Below are 15,858 nucleotides of genomic sequence, written 5' to 3'. Positions count from 1 at the left end.
ACATGCTTATAATATATTTTTAAAATGTCTTCAGCCCACTAAAATTCAAACCAACACACATCTTAATCTGAAGGAATAGTTATTATCGATAAGAATATGTAATCAAAAAAATAAGTGGAAACACCATACGTGTTTCCAGTGTCACTTCTGTTTTGTACCAACTATGTACCAATGGAATTCTCACGTGCACGCGCATGTGTGTGTTTGTTCGCGTGTGCGCGTTTAAAAACCACACGATGTCTTCTTTACATTGTTTTGAGTCAGATAGAGTTACATCCGGATTAAAAAGGCTCTATTTGTCTTCTCTCTAACTCGAGCCAGATGTTACCTCCAGCACCGGCCCTGCTGTCACTCTTAGCCCGCCTCCGACCAATCGGAGCGGGCCTGCCCCCCCTCCCCTTCCCGCGGAGCATCAGAGGCTCCACGAACAGGGAGTAGGAGGAGGAGGATCAGGAGGAGGAAAGTTTCCCCCTCTTTCTCGCTGCGCTGCTCGCGAGCCCATCTCTACCTCTCTCGCTTCTGCTCCCAGCTGCTCCACGATGGAGAGACTGGGAATGCTGGCCGCGTGTCTGCTGTGCTGGAGCTGTGGCGTGTGCCTGGTCTCCGCCATCCGGCGGACAGACATGTACCCGTACGGCCCCCACAGCGGCGACCTGGTGCTGGCGGAGGGGGACGATGAAACCTCCAGAGTGCTGCCCCTGTCCCGGCCGCTGAACTTCTACAACGCCCGCTTCTCCCAGCTCTACGTGAGTACAGGCGTTGCGCCGATGCGCATGCGCGTCGCGTTGGCCGCCGCACTGAACGGGAGAGTTGACGGTGTGCAGGTGATGTTTGCCGCTGCTGAACAGCGGTAAAGCTGGGTGGGTTCATGGTGTTGCTGTTTATGCTCCCACATGAAGCGTTTTATTAACGAATGTGTGAAGGCACTTGCCATGTTCTGATGTCACAATCAATTACACCGGTGGTGATGAAGAATAACTTGTGCTATTACAATTAGAAGTACTGCAGCTTTCAAAGTTGCCTAAGTTAAATAAAAGTATCAAAAGTACTTATGAATAATGGCCACTGGACAGTGATGTGTCAACTTAAGTAAAGTTTTGTGGTAGTTTATTACTACACTGCATCACAGAGAGGTGTAGTTTTTACCTCACCATATTAATCTGACAGCTTCAATTAATAGTTACTTTGCACACAGTATTAATACATATAGTCGACTAAAGATGTATGGCGTCATGCTACTGGTGATTGGCCAGAGGTTCCTGATCTTTATTTCTTGCCACACATTTCTTTAAAATGTCAAGCCATCGCAAGCTCCTTTTGCAGTCGTTTATACATTGTGAGAGATTGTGAGAGAGTAAGTTTGTGCGTTCCTGATTTTTTGCACTGTCACTCACCTTAAGTTATCTTAAATAGGTGAACGGTTCAGTTAGAAGAGATCGAAATTTGATTGAGCTGATTTATAAAAGCATTTTGTCGGAATTAACAGGCTATCTGAGTTTCCCTATACGTGGCTCAAAAGTGAACTGCACATATACAAGTTAAACAAAATATGAATGGGATAGATTTGACGTCTCTGTTTGTGAAGCGAATAAAACGCTTAAGCTTAACCTGTTGAAGCTACCCAACAGTTTATAAAGTATCTACAGCCGGCCCCGCCTTTAGCAACTGTGACATGAAAGGAACATAGACATTAATGCATGCTGCAGTTATTATACAATAACACACATATAATAAAGAATGGGCCATTCTGCATGGAGAGTTCTTTCATGTTTTATATGTATATTTTGATGATATTACTCATACTATGGTTATTCGCAAGTACAGGACAAACCTCTTAAAATCAATACCAAAATGTCCTGTACTGGTTAAAGTCAAACTCAAAATGCAGTTGTAAACCAAATGGTGTCATTTTCTATTGCAACACAATCAGGGGCCGGGGCCCTGAGGACTTTGTGGGGACATAGGAGTTCCATATGTGTTTCCTGGGGTCTGTGAGGGCCTCCGCCGGTGCCCAAAGAAGGTCCCAGTAGCTTATGATGGGACACGTCACACAGGCTCATTAGACAGCTTTGTGGGTTCTTAATGCTGCTCTTGCTATTTCTTTCGCTTAATGACAGTTTGGGGGTCCCGAGCGGTAGCCGTCGTCAAATGCTCTCTCTCTCTCTTTCTCTCTGACTTCAGGTTGCCACCAACGGCATCATCTCCGCCCAAGACCTGCCGATGGAGAAGCAGTACGTAGACGACGGCTTCCCCACCGATTTCCCCGCGGTGGCCCCGTTCCTGGCCGACATTGACACCACTGGGGGGCGGGGACAAATCTACTACCGGGTGACGGAAACGCCCGCCGTCCTGAACCGAGTGGCCCAGGTCTGTTGGTCCACTGAATTGAGCGAACGGAGTCGTAGCAGTCGTGCGATTGTAAATAGGCAGACTTTTGGTCGAGTTTGAACCAAGGTCTAAAAATCTTGAAGTCATGTGTTGAGCGGTGCTTGACTACATATCTCCTCTTTTCCAGTTCTTCATGCATTAGTTCAATTCATTTTACACTCCATGCCCACCTCCCCCTCCTTTATTTCCTCTTCCCCCCCCCCCATCATTCATTCATCCATCTGCTCACCCAGGAAGTGCATCAAGGTTTCCCGGATGCCAAATTCACACCCACGCACGCCGTGGTCGCCACCTGGGAGAACGTCGCGGCGTACGAGGAGCAAACCCGAACCACTGGACCATCAAGCAAGGTAAGGCAAGGCGGATGGGGCCCGCGAGCGCGAGCTGGAGGCCGCCCAGCCTCGTCAGCGAGCAGATTCATCATCCTCTCAGTATGTTCTGGATCTTGTGGTGCGAGAGACACAATCTCAAATTCCTGCAGGATGCGCTTCACTTGTAATGAGCCTGGGGAGGGGTGGGGTCCATCTGTAATTCCCCTGCCCCCCTAATCTGCCTCTTAACCTTTCCAAGGGATCAGAGGTCATCTCTAGAGGTCATCAAAATGCCCCTCTCCTTGCCCAACATGTTATCCCCTCGCACAGGGGAAGACACAAACATGCATCTGCCGTCAGTGCTGACAGTTACCAGGTCACTACTTGGTTTGAGGACTGCTCTCCAGCAGCCTGATTTCCCCTCGGCGTTAATGCATCGTCACTTGTGTATTATTATTCTCATATTTTCTAACTATATTTCATCTCTCTGAACGCTCAGATTTTTCCTTATTCTCTTTAAAGCACTTTAACCGTGCCACAGCCACTGCTGGAACTCCAATCCGTTGAATATGATGTTGAGCGCTGAATGTGCACCTGTCCCTGTCCCTTCCCACGCAATATCTTTGGCTCATTGACCCCGGAAAGAATCATGTAAATTGCCGTTCATTTTAAAAATAGGAAAATGAGAGCCCTATTTAAACCCAAGTAAATGCCCATTCATTATTCACATTGGAAACCTTACTTTTTATATTTGGTTTGTGCGTAGTTACCTCAGGACCAATATTCACGTCACGTTTTTTGCATGTTCAGCTCCGTCCTCCTCTATTGTGCTTTAGGTCATACTTGCAATTCATAGAATAATTGAAAAGCTATTTAAGAGATTATGGATGGCAATTCCACAAAGTTGGAGTAAACATACAAAGCGTACAATTTTAAGCAGCAGAAGCTGAGATATCATGACATCAAGTTTTTAGCCTGAGAAAACCTTCAAAAGAACTGGATGCTACTTTTCCCATAATGCACACATACTAAATGCACACATTGCTGAAGCTTCCAACTTAAATAGATAAACTTAATACAGGGCAAAACCAAGCTTGGGTAGGCCTGATGACGTCATAATGATGTCATCAGGGTTTGGAAAGCTCCCTCCAAAGATACAACTGTCTTGACAGGCTGAGTAGCACGCGATGAATAAACTGCTCAAAATGTCAAAATTGTAATTTTGATTGAACTGGTAGGAATTAAATACACATATCTTTCCTGAAAAATGTTGTATTGTGTGACCCAGAAGAGAACTAAAAGCTGTGCCGTGGTTCGTATTTGGGACGGACTCCAAAGCAAAGCTGAACTTATCGATCAAACAAACAGTGCTTTGTTGTTCCTGGTGCGTAGCATGTGGGAAGGAGGCATGAAGGGAGTGGTACATTTAAGGGAAAAACCCTAGGAGATCTGTGTGTGTGTGTGTGTGTGTGTGTGTGTGTGTCCCATCTGTTTGTTCCTTCTCTGGACCTTTGCAGTCTGGTTTGTTTTATGCCTCCTCCTTCCTTCATCCTGATTGATCAAAAGCAAAACATTCTTTGATATGGTCCAATCGGGGATACGTCCCGATACCTGGGGCTCATTTCGATTGCAGCGCTGCCAAACAGACCAACGGCTGATTGCATCTCAGGACTTAAAGTCTCCATCCAGTGTTGACAAAATGCTGATTAGAGGCCGGGGTCCACCTTCGTAAAGGGTCGAGAGAGGCTCTGTTTTGTTGCTTGAAAGGGTCTGCGTGGCCGGGATTCGCTTCAGTGGGTCCAGATAGCATCTTTCCTTTGAAGTGATTAGCCCGGAGGTGCAGGGCGGGGTGCGTTGGGGGTAGAGCGGTATGTGTGTGTGTGTCAACTGATTAACCTGAGGTGTGTGTTTAGTCGGGATGCGTATTAGGGGTGACCGGTGGGGGGGGGGCAGATGGGAGGAGCAGCAGGGGAAGGAAAACCAGGAAAACAGAGGATGGTAAAGTAGAGCCATGGACCAAAGAAGCAGGGTTGTGTTTTGTATGAAATTAGCTTTAAAGAGGCATAATTTGCAAGTAATTTCTGCCCCTGATGCCAATGACACACACTTTGTTGTGCGCACTACCGCGTTGCCCAATTTGCTAAAGACTGAAGCCGTTTACTCAGAGGACCAGGCCTTCTGTGTGTTAATGTTTTTAAAAAAAAGTGTTCGGCAAGGCTTTGCTTTGAGCGGCACATCGCTAAGCCGCCCTCCCATCGCTCGGCTTTAGATTCGAACCGGCGGAGATCAGCGAAGTTCGTGTTGGACTCATTTCCTGCAATTCACAATGGCCGCCGCTCTGACGGTGACGCCACACTGATTTCAATCAGAATGTCCGTTCTACGGCTCAATTTATACCTGTGTTCATTTACCCCCGCTAAACAATGTCCATGCTATCAATGTCACTTTGAAGGTGTTGGCACGTTCATGTGACTTCAGCAGCTGAATGGAACCGTGTGCGCAAAGGGAAACGGTGCGGAGTGATGATGATGGGACGCTATACAGGACGTATATGTGTTTGTATACATATATGCATATATATATATGTATGAGCAGCACTCTCAAATGGAATTTCCCCAAAGCAGACCCTTTTCTTGTTCCCCTCGCGTTCTCTTGGAATACATGTAGATGGGAAATGCTGAATGAATAAATGGACTCCTCTGTTGGATTCGGCCCTTGCCTTTTTATTTTGCTTTCTTTACTTCTCTCTCGCTCTCTCTCTGTCTTTCTTCCTTTCTGTAGCACAATAGGAAGTATTGTTTCTCCTCGGGTTATTTGTTGTTTCTCGGGGAGGGGGGGTGGGGTCCCCCTTGGAGTGACACGAGGGGGCGTTTCGTTTAAACATGCTTGTCGTTGTTCAAAGCCCTCTCCCCTTACACTGTTTATCAGGGACCACCGACCTCTAAGCAGAAAAGAAAAGGTGGTTTGTATCCCTTCCTAGCTGAGCAGCTCCTCCACAATGAAGCACCGGAGTGCCTGAGCCCGACTTGGACTCATTACTAGACGTGGTGCTCTGGTGTGTAGTGTGCATGTCCACTGTCACGATCCCAAGCAAGCAGCGGCCTCCTTAAGCCCCGACCGTTGTTCGATTTCCTCCAAGCTTAAGAAGGAGAGCCGACTGACAACATATGACAGTGAAATAGTGACTGCAGTGTTCCCGGCCCACGGACCTGGTCTGTGTGTGTGTGGTGTGTGTGTGTGTGTGTGTGTGTGTGTGTGGTGTGTGTGAGGGCCAGTTCCCACGCTGAAGGCAGTTCCGCTTGTAGCATTCTGGTGAGGCTGGCAACTGGCCTGCAGCTGCTTGCTCTCTCTCTCTCTCTCTTTACCGGTGTGCAGCTGCACCGTGACTGACAAGAAAAAAAGAAAAGAAAGGACAACCAACAAACGTGCAGTACGTTTTCCCAGCCTCACCGAAGTGCTCGGGATAATTAGAGTACGATGCAGAACATTTGTCACAGCGGGATGAGCCGCATATATATAAACAAGTTAATGGCAGTTTAGCGAGGCAGACTAGACTAAACTACTACAGAGTGAACTAGACAGAACAAAGGTAAAAACATGGGGAGACCAGACCGTCATATTTGCCCGCTTGTTACCATTTGCACATTGTCCACTTAAATCCGCAGAATGGAAGACTTGGTCTTGGTGTCAAAGGAAAGACGTCTTGTATTGGGATATTCTGGGGTTTTACCCAGATTTCTGCATTTCTAAATGCACAGTGGGGTGCAGATTGTGGATTTTTCTAACATCTTAATTCTGTTATTTAGAATTAAATAATCCATGATCATCTCTGCTATTGTTGATGTACAATGTGATTGCCTATTGGCACAAGGTTTACTGCCTAAACAGACATCTTTCAGGGTCTACAATAGCTGCCATGCAAAACTCGAAAATAACCCTATCCCTACTTTACAGGATTGTGAGACATTATTCTGCTCTGTAGATAAAGTTGAGCGGACCAGGCCGAAGTGAAAATTCCCTTTGTAACCCCTAGACTATGAATTTATGAATTGTGTTAAGCTGCTCCTCAACTATCTAAATGGCCTCCTTGCGGATGCATTCAAGCTGTGACTTATTTACACAGTCTGAACAAACCTTGAACACTAATGTTGTTGCCACCTAAACCATCAGGGACGACCCCCGACAACTAACATTTGTTGCGTCCCGGAGATAATTAACGCTTGAGCGTGTGTCTGGTCAATGTGAGGAGTGTGAGGACACTCTTTTACAAGAGGTGTAACAAAATGCTTGTGTCGTGGGGGAGGCGTGCATGCATTCTTGCCTGGGCTCTGTCTGGAGGACTTTGATGTGGGCTGGCCTGCTATTTGTTGTCTTCCAGCTGTGAGTCTATAAAGCACACCGGGAAGACGTTACAGCACAGAGAAGACTCGGGCACAGGGAATGACCACACAGGCAGAGGAGGGGTGGAGAGCAGGGCGCAAGTTAATGGAACAGTTTGGCATCTTGGGTGAAATGCTCGTATTTTGTTCCTCTGCCAAGAGTAAGATGAGAGCATCTCTCACGTCCGTACGCTACATGTTAAAGGGACAGCAAACCCCCAAATCAAAAAACACATTATGCTCTTACCCGTATCGTCCATAGATGTCTAGTCCAGCCTTCTCTACAACATATATGACACAATACATATATATATATATATATATATATATATATATTTAAACACACTCTCAAAAACTTGTTTTTATACTTGAAAACTGCCCATAGCAAGACTCTCAAGGAAAAGGGGATTACCAAAGACAACAGGGTCCATCCTCTGGGGATCTTGAATGACAATGTATGTTATTATTGTTGATATAGTATGGATATGCAGCCAAAGGGGCCATCTGCTATGTGTGGACTGCGTAAAATACATTTACTAAACAAACCTAAATGACAGATGGGGGAGGGGTAAATATTCTTAATTTGACTATTTGGATGGAAACACATCATAATTTATTGCTCCCCATATTTCTACCTCTACCTCAGAGCTATGAGCCTTCTCCCATCTCTGCTGACCGCGGTGCATCCTTTCTTCCCTCACCCCTAACCCCTTTCCTCCTCCTCCTCCTCCTCCTCCCAAGAAAATGGAGGCAGGAGGTCAGGAGAGAAAAATACAGAAAGGATATTAAGGACAAAGAAGAAGCAGATCCCCTCTTGTAGCTCAGGCCTCTCCTCCTCCCAAAGACACAGGGGAAGAAAAAAAACAGAACAGAAAGAACCCCCCCTCCTTAGTAATTACAAAGAGCCCAGAGGCTACAAAGTCCTCCCCGCCCACAAACAACAAGATAGTTTAAAGATGTTGATGTAAACAATTAGGAGCACACACACACATATGTTGACATGGGAGGAATATATAGGTGGTGGGACATCTGTGTTTGCGTTCAGACTTGTATAAACGTGTATGTTGTTTGTGTGTGCACACCCATGCCTCACATTATAACGATGTCTGGTTTGCATGTTGTAACATCATCGCGAAAGATAGCCAGACACACAGGAAGACAGCTGTGGAGATCAACATCTGGGCTGGGGGTTGAGAGACAGAGGCGTGCGTGTGTGTGTGTGTGTGTGTGTGTGTGTGCCAATTATCTGATTGTGTCCCAAAGGGAAACAACACTCGACAGTCATCCCGTCATTCAACAAATCTGTGCTTTTCCAACTATGGTTTTGGGACGCCACCGCAAACACGTATAAAAGAAGCTCCTCAACTCCACCGTTATCGTACTCCCTGAATTTATTTAATCCTAATTATTGGCTAGAATTGATGTCTGGAAACCCACATAGTCAGTAATTCCAGCTGATGAAGAGGAGGAGACAGGAGGAGGGCAGGGGAGGGGAGCAGAGAGGCGGTCCAAGGAGAGGTGTGAAGTTTAAATATGAGTGGTGATTGTTGGAATGATTTGAAGGCATTTGGGTCGAGCCGAGTCCGAACACGCAGGAGACACACACCTCCTCCCTCCGACAGCGGCAGAGCTGAACAACCTAGATACCAGTAAGCTGCTTTTGGCCATCGAGGTCGAAAAAATAAAAAAAACTTGTTGAGATTTAACTTGAGAAAGCGTTCAAGTGTTACAGTTGTAACCTGGGCATAATAGCTAATTATTAGACTTTAAAAGCGCCTACTGTTGGCAACGAAGTGGTAATTACAGGAAAGAGGCTGTTAAAAATACAAAAAAAACATGTAATGACCACTTTTCTTTCTTTGCATTTTAAAACGAATGTTTTCTATGTTTGAGCTACAAAGTTTACCGGTAAACTGCACTTTTTGTCCTTGTTGTTATTCTGGTTTAGACCGATGGTCTCTCTCCTCTTCAGGTCAACACGTTCCAGGCAGTAATTGGTTACGATGAGACTGATTCCTACGTTATCTTCCTCTACCCTGAAGGTGGCCTTAACTTCTTTGGGACACGTCCTAAGGTACACTGCTTATAAGCAAACCTTAAGTAACAGCCACTTTAATTAATCAATGTTACTGTTACATTGTATTAATGTTCATCCTAATTGCATTAAAGTAATACAATTTTCTTTTTTTAGGAGTCTTACAATGTTGAGATAGAGCTTCCTGCTAGAGTTGGCTTTAGCAGAGGAGAAGTCCCATATCTGATATTCTCCCGAACCGAGGGACCTCACTACAGCGTTACCAGCAATGAGCAGACTGTTAAAAACCTCTACCAGTAAGTAAAGAACCTCGAGGTTTAGGCCAAATGAGATGAGCGCCACATTTTGGTAAAATTAATCTCATAACTAACGTTAGCTATGTGCCAACAGTGGCAAAGAGCCTGGTCAGAAAAAACTAAAATGTAGGACTTAAATTTATGGTGACACAGAACATTGTATAGAAGGTTTCTATGAAATGTCGCAAATTAGCTAGATAAAAAAAGTTAACTTTATAAAAGAAAGCTAAGTTACAGTAATTGTTAACCAGCTGCGAAGCTGTTCACTCAACGCAGCTGGTGTTCGTTAGCTGTTAGCCGTTTACGAGTAACAGACCGGCACTGATGCCTGTGAGCAGATAACCTCACGTTACTTTGGTTCAGTGCTCTTGGGAGAGTTAATTAACAGGAAAGTTATGATAGCACAGTTTGCTAGCTGACTAACTGACTATACAAAACACAAAATTGCAGTAGTTAATGTCTCCACCAGCTGTGTGCAAGTGGTGGCTACATAAATACCTGAAAAACACTGTCCATGTGTTGGAAAGAGTTCCATTTATAATTAGATGATTATCTTTCCAAAATGAAGGTTAATTATGTACACAGACCGCTCTGTTCAGCTCTATGAACCTTATTATAGAACATTGTACATGTAGCTAGAGAAGAAAGATAACTTTGACTAATTAGAAGCTCATTACTAGCTAGCAGCCTCAAGCAATGCAGCTGTTAGCTGCTTCTGCTAACCAACAACACACCCATAACGCTTGCTATGAATAAATACAGTTCTTTGCCTAATATAGTGCTATTAGTGAGAGTTTAGCTAGTTAGTTAAAAGTGTTGACAAACCAACACTATCCAAAATAAGATGTTGTGACTGGAACAAAAAATGTTTCACAAACATGTTAATCTCACAGCTAAATGTTTGAACCTGAAAACAGTTCTTGTCACACGCTCTCTAGGGTTGGCAACACAGGGATTCCAGGTGTTTGGCTTTTCCACACCGGAAACAGTTACTCCTTCGACAACATTGTTCCTGCTTCCTTTAGTGGCCTCCTGGATACCCCACCAGCTGGAGGCCACTCTCTGGTAATACATTTATTTTTCTTTGGGTTTAATTCACTTTATTGTCAGCAGTTGCTTGCAGGATGAACTCCTCTGACCCCTCTCTGATTTGTTCTTCTAGGACACCACCACAGCCGATTATGAGATTAATGAGGACTACTCAGACACCTTAGACCATGATAACCCGGAGGAAGAAGACGATTACCCTTTGACCGGCGGGGACCCTGAATTCCAGACGGCCCCTCCTGGAGACCACTCAGAGTCAGCGAGTCCTGATGCTCGCTCATCCCCTTCGGAGGATCCCAGCCGTCAGGCGGCGTACGGCATCAAAAATGTGCCATTGACCTCTGAATCCAAGTACAACTCAGAGCCATTAGGGAGGCAGTATGCTCCACCTAATTCTCCAGAAAGGGCAGAAGCGGGAGGTGCTCAACAGACTCTGGAACAGCAACCACAGGTAACACAAAAACCGATCAGCACATGAATCGACTTATCGTGCTTCAGCGGCAAATCCCTACAGACATATGAAAAGCCAATTGATCATAAATATGTCTAACGGCTAAACAGTCTAAATTCCTGATATTTCTCATGCTCACAGCATCACTTAGTGGCAAAGTATTCAAATTTTCAGATAATATTACTTATTGTAGTGGTTATGAAAAGAAAAATAATTAGCTGTACTTCAAGTTCTGCAATGAAATTGTATCCGTTTCTAAATTCCGTGGTTATGATGGAACGCTCTTTTGGAGACTGGTTGGTGGTGTCAACAAAATGCTGGCGAAAACTGCAGTCATTATACCATACATACTGAATACGAAATGTAAAGTATGCGCTGATTATAGCGGTTGGGTTTGTGGCATCTGGAGAGAGTTGACAACAGGAAAAACATAATTTCAGTTAAACATAGCCTGTTTTTCCATGTAGGTTCCTCTGGAGGTAGTAGATGTTCCCCCCCCTCAAAGGAACGAACGGCGTTTCTCCCCCGGGGGTCACGTGGTCAGCGTGGACGAGGACGATGTGGATTTTGACACAGGAGGTAGGAGATAAATCTGTATGATTATGAATCTAGATTTAAATCTATACACATATATATTTAGTTGTGAAGTTGTGTTACGTTGTTATGTTGAGTTATGAAAGGACAGATACTTTGAGAAACAGGAGGGTTTGCATTACCTCGCTGTCTGCACGCGGTGCTGCTCAGCAGCTGGCAGTACAATACTGCCGTTGTACTGGGCAGCTCCCAGGTGTGCGTGTGTGTGTGTGTGTGCGTGCGTGTGTCCGTCACACAGGCTCTTGCCGTAAATAAGAATATGTTCTCAGTCTTGTAACTTGCCTGGTTATGGGTGGGAATTTCTTTTTCCTCATTTAACTCAGTTTGGAGGAATGAAATACTAATCAATCCAATACATACACATACTCAGTGATGTCACGAGTTTGAATTTCACAAAACTCAGAGGGAGCAGAAATATCATTACTGATCATTGGTTTGCGGTTTCTCTTCACAGCCTTGGCAGGTTTCTGTGTTTATGCTGCGTGTGTGTGTGTGTGTGCGCGCGGGCGGGCGGTTCTTGAGAAAATATCCTTACATCCTGTGTCCATGTGAATGTGTGTTTGTTTGTGACGCCTTAGTAGGATGATAGAATGCTGCGTTTCAATTCCATCCCATTTGCCATTAAAATCCAGTGAGCCATTCAGTAATCTGAGAAATGTTGGCGCGAGTTATTTTTTTGTTTATTAGAAATAAATCAAGATCAAGCGCCTCATTTCCTGTTTGTCAGACTGAGGGTTTTTTTCTAAGATTTTGGAGCAGCACATGCAAACAAATGAAAATACTGCACTTTATATACGCCGCTTTATTCAGAGATTATGCTAAATGTATTTTAGGCTACATCCACACTACGTTTTCATAAAACAATAAAAACAATTTTGAAATACTCGTTGTCCACACTAACATGCCTAAAATGTCCACATGTTCACATGTCCAATGACATAAACTGTGTAAATGATTGCCTATTCCTCTGATGGTTGCTTAGTTGCAGAAAAAATAAGACCTAGGATGTCTTGGCTTGGGTTGCGGGGACACAACATATACGTCTGCTGAGAGCCATTCAGAAAGCAGGTGCCAGTGTCTTGAAAATGTTGATGTTTTTAAAAGTCCCTGTTTGTGGCGTCCACACTGTGTAACTCCCAGAGTCTTTTCTAAACTTAAACTCTCTAGAAGGGTCAATGTCTGGGATTAAAGCTGCTGGGGCGTCTCAGAGAAGTGTTCCCTGGACAATTGGAAGAAATTAGCTAAAGTTAAATGTTCACAAATGAAAAAGTGGATGTAACTGTAAATGCCAATGGGTGTTCATGTACCAAACAATGTTATTAATCGCTTGCTACATTGCTAATTGTTAAGTTATGTGTCTGTCTTTTGTGTGTGTGTGTTTGTGTTGATTTGTGGGTGTCGGAGACAGGACTATAACAGCTGGTTTCACTACAAGTACTACCTCAGCATGTGTATAGCTTTCTCTGCAGGGTATTGATTATATTTAATTATTGTATATGTAACGCATAATAACACTTATTTTATAATTTCTCTCTCTCAGTGATTCAGTACACTACGGAGAAGAAGGAAACGTGTGCCAGGTATGTGACGCAAGCATTATGTACAGTGTGTCCAACTGTTTGTAGTGGTAGCATTTGCATTGTGGGTAGCGTAGGCGCAGGGTTTTGACAAAGAAGAGGAATTTGTGCAATAAAAAAGACAATATTTCTGGTTTTGCTGCATCAATCCTTTTGGTAATTTATAAATTGAACGTGTATTCCTCTCTCTTCCTCTTTCTCTTGGAGTTCCAGATTCCAACAGCAGTGCTCACAAAATGCATTTTGCTCCGACTACGCCACAGGGTTCTGTTGCCACTGCCGGACTGGCTTCTATGGCAACGGGCGCCACTGTCTACCCGAGGGTCAGAGCGCTACCATTGACCCGCAGAGATGCATTTATCCTATATTAAAATGCAGGCTTTAACCACGGTGTCCCTCCTTCAGGTGCTCCACAGCGAGTGAGCGGTAAGGTGAGCGGAACAGTGACCGTGGGGTCGACTCCGGTGGAGTTGAACAACATCGATCTCCACGCCTACATCGTGGTGGGCGACGGCAGAGCTTACACTGCCATCAGCGAGGTGGGAGTCCCGGAAATACATCAAATGTATATGTAAATATGAATTCTTCCCCCTTTGGTAACTTTTGTGTTGATCGGTCAGGTACCCGAGCCAGTGGGCTGGGCTTTGATGCCACTCGCGCCAATAGGAGAGCTGTTTGGATGGCTCTTTGCTCTTGAGCTGCCCAATAGCCAAGCAGGATTCAAAATCACAGGTATGCGCTGGGTTTTAGTCAAATTATGTCTACACCACGCTTGAGCACAACGATGGACCGACGAGGAATCTCCCCCTGCAATGTGTATGTGTGTGTGTCTGTGTGTTTGTTTTCCGTCTCCCGGCCCGCAGAATCTTCTCCAGGGATGTGATGTAGTATCAGGTTTCCCCCTCCCTTCTAATAGGAAACAGCTGTCTGTGTTTGTGTGTACATACACGGCCAATGCAGAAACCCCACCATTGTATGATGTACGACCGCAGCAAAGTGCATCAGAGATAATCTACAAACGGGTAAACAGAAGAAGGGATTGATCAGGTGATCGATTTATTTTGTTGCCAGGTGCTGTGTTCACTCGTCACGCGGAGGCAATCTTCTACCCCGGCAACCAGCGCCTGTCAATCGTCCAGACGGGCCGCGGCCTTGACGACCACAACCACCTCAACGTGGATACTATAGTCAGTGGTAGCTTGCCATTCCTGCCCCCTGGGTCTGAAGTTACCATGGATCCTTTCAAGGAGATCTACCAGTACTACCCATCCGGTAAGCGTGACAACTGAGATAGACCAATTCTGCGCAACAGCTGATGGCTCTGTGTGGCTGAAAAGCTTTTATGCCTTTTTTGTTCTTTCCCCAGTTGCCACCTCTTACTCTGTGAGGGAGTTCTCGGTGATGTCGGCTGAGCGGGGCTCCGAGTCCTTCTCTTTCCAGCTGAAGCAGAACATCACCTATGGCGACTGTCGGCACGACAACGGCGCCGGCGTCCCAGAGACGCTGCAGATCACCATGGAGAGAGTGTTTGTGATGTACGTCAAAGAAGAGCGGATCCTGAGATACGCCATCACCAACAAGATCAGCCCAGTCGGAGGTGAGTCCAGCCGGGATCAAATGGAAACATCAAAGTCAATCCGATTGGCTGGATTAGTGTTAATGAATTACACAGACACTATTCCTCTTTCTCCTCTTCTAAATACTAAGGGCGAAATACTAAAAAATCCTTTTGTCTGCGACCAAGCAGAAGAACGTTGTAGTTTGGCGGGCTGACATTTAAAAAAACAATTGCTGTGTGGCTGTCAGCAGAGCTATTTAAAATGAGGAAGTTTGCTTTGGATGTCCAGCGTCTCTCTCTGGTCTCTCTTGACCAATCAGCAGTCTGCATCTCGACCAAAGTGGTTCCAGATCAAGTACTAGTAGAGCTGTCCTATTGCAAGCAGTAGATTTTAAGGATTGGGTTCTAACTCATTTCAGAGGCTCTCCACCCTCAGGAGACTACATTTTGAAACTAATTAGAAAAACGGCACAGGATGTGTGTGTGTGCATCCATTCATCCAATCAACACCTGGATAACTCTGGCCCACTGATAACATTGGCTCCTTACATGGGAGCCAATCTTATCAACCAATCTGAGTGACGGCTTGAATCCAGTCCAGACCACCACTGTCTATATTTAAGTGGGTGAACACAGTCAGGCGTCAAACATGAGGTTTTCTTGTAGCACAGCCACATCGAGCGACCAGACCCCCTGGCAATCGGAATCTTAGCCAAACCGCGCTGCCGAGTCAAACAGACCTCGGCATTAGAAAAATACACAGGCTGCAAGCCGAGGGATGATTATAAGCTGAAACATTGTGCACTTAAGGCTGCAGACGCTCCGCAACAATCTGAGGATTGTTGGAACCTCGGACTGCGTCCCAGCTGACTCGAGGCACCGTCCAAGGTTCCACCAGTAGCACCGGTCGAGCACTGACTGAGCTGAATCAAGTGAGATCGTAGCACAAGGAAAAAAGAAGAATGTCTACCTCATTGTGGGATTTGGTTTCTGAAAGTATTTTCTGGTCCCCAAACACAAAACCAAAAGGACAAAACTTTCTCTTTTGACCAGATTGGTTTGACTCTGCGGCGTTTAAATGGAAGGAAACCATGGTCGCAATCATTTAAATCTCATAAGCAACTGAATACTCTCTGTGCTCTTGGAGCCAATCACATTTATCATATTGAATTATAAATATATATAACACTTATTAACAGCACTGTTTACAAATGCTCTAAAT

At 45.1% G+C, this 15,858-nt stretch overlaps 1 protein-coding gene across 2 annotated transcripts in view; it reads left to right on the top strand.

Annotated features, from left to right (window-relative positions):
* The first annotated feature begins 431 nt into the window (after window positions 1-431).
* Window positions 432-15,858, top strand: part of nid2a (nidogen 2a (osteonidogen)) — a 41,128-nt gene continuing 25,701 nt past the window's right edge. The window contains exons 1-14 of one of the 2 annotated variants that reach the window (XM_062561363.1): window positions 432-746; window positions 2,182-2,367; window positions 2,622-2,738; window positions 9,051-9,152; window positions 9,270-9,409; window positions 10,348-10,474; window positions 10,572-10,907; window positions 11,375-11,486; window positions 13,042-13,081; window positions 13,286-13,401; window positions 13,484-13,617; window positions 13,699-13,810; window positions 14,150-14,350; window positions 14,445-14,675. In XM_062561363.1, the coding sequence (XP_062417347.1) occupies window positions 540-746; window positions 2,182-2,367; window positions 2,622-2,738; window positions 9,051-9,152; window positions 9,270-9,409; window positions 10,348-10,474; window positions 10,572-10,907; window positions 11,375-11,486; window positions 13,042-13,081; window positions 13,286-13,401; window positions 13,484-13,617; window positions 13,699-13,810; window positions 14,150-14,350; window positions 14,445-14,675 (2,161 nt within the window). In that variant the 5' untranslated portion in view covers window positions 432-539. The remainder of the gene's footprint in view (window positions 747-2,181; window positions 2,368-2,621; window positions 2,739-9,050; window positions 9,153-9,269; window positions 9,410-10,347; window positions 10,475-10,571; window positions 10,908-11,374; window positions 11,487-13,041; window positions 13,082-13,285; window positions 13,402-13,483; window positions 13,618-13,698; window positions 13,811-14,149; window positions 14,351-14,444; window positions 14,676-15,858) is intronic. The other variant, XM_062561362.1, reaches the window with a different exon arrangement.

The sequence above is a fragment of the Pungitius pungitius genome, chromosome 3, assembly GCF_949316345.1.
Source record: "Pungitius pungitius chromosome 3, fPunPun2.1, whole genome shotgun sequence".
NCBI lineage: Eukaryota > Metazoa > Chordata > Actinopteri > Perciformes > Gasterosteidae > Pungitius > Pungitius pungitius.
Note: the sequence above shows the minus strand (reverse complement) of the source record. Positions and strands in the feature narration are given on the sequence as shown.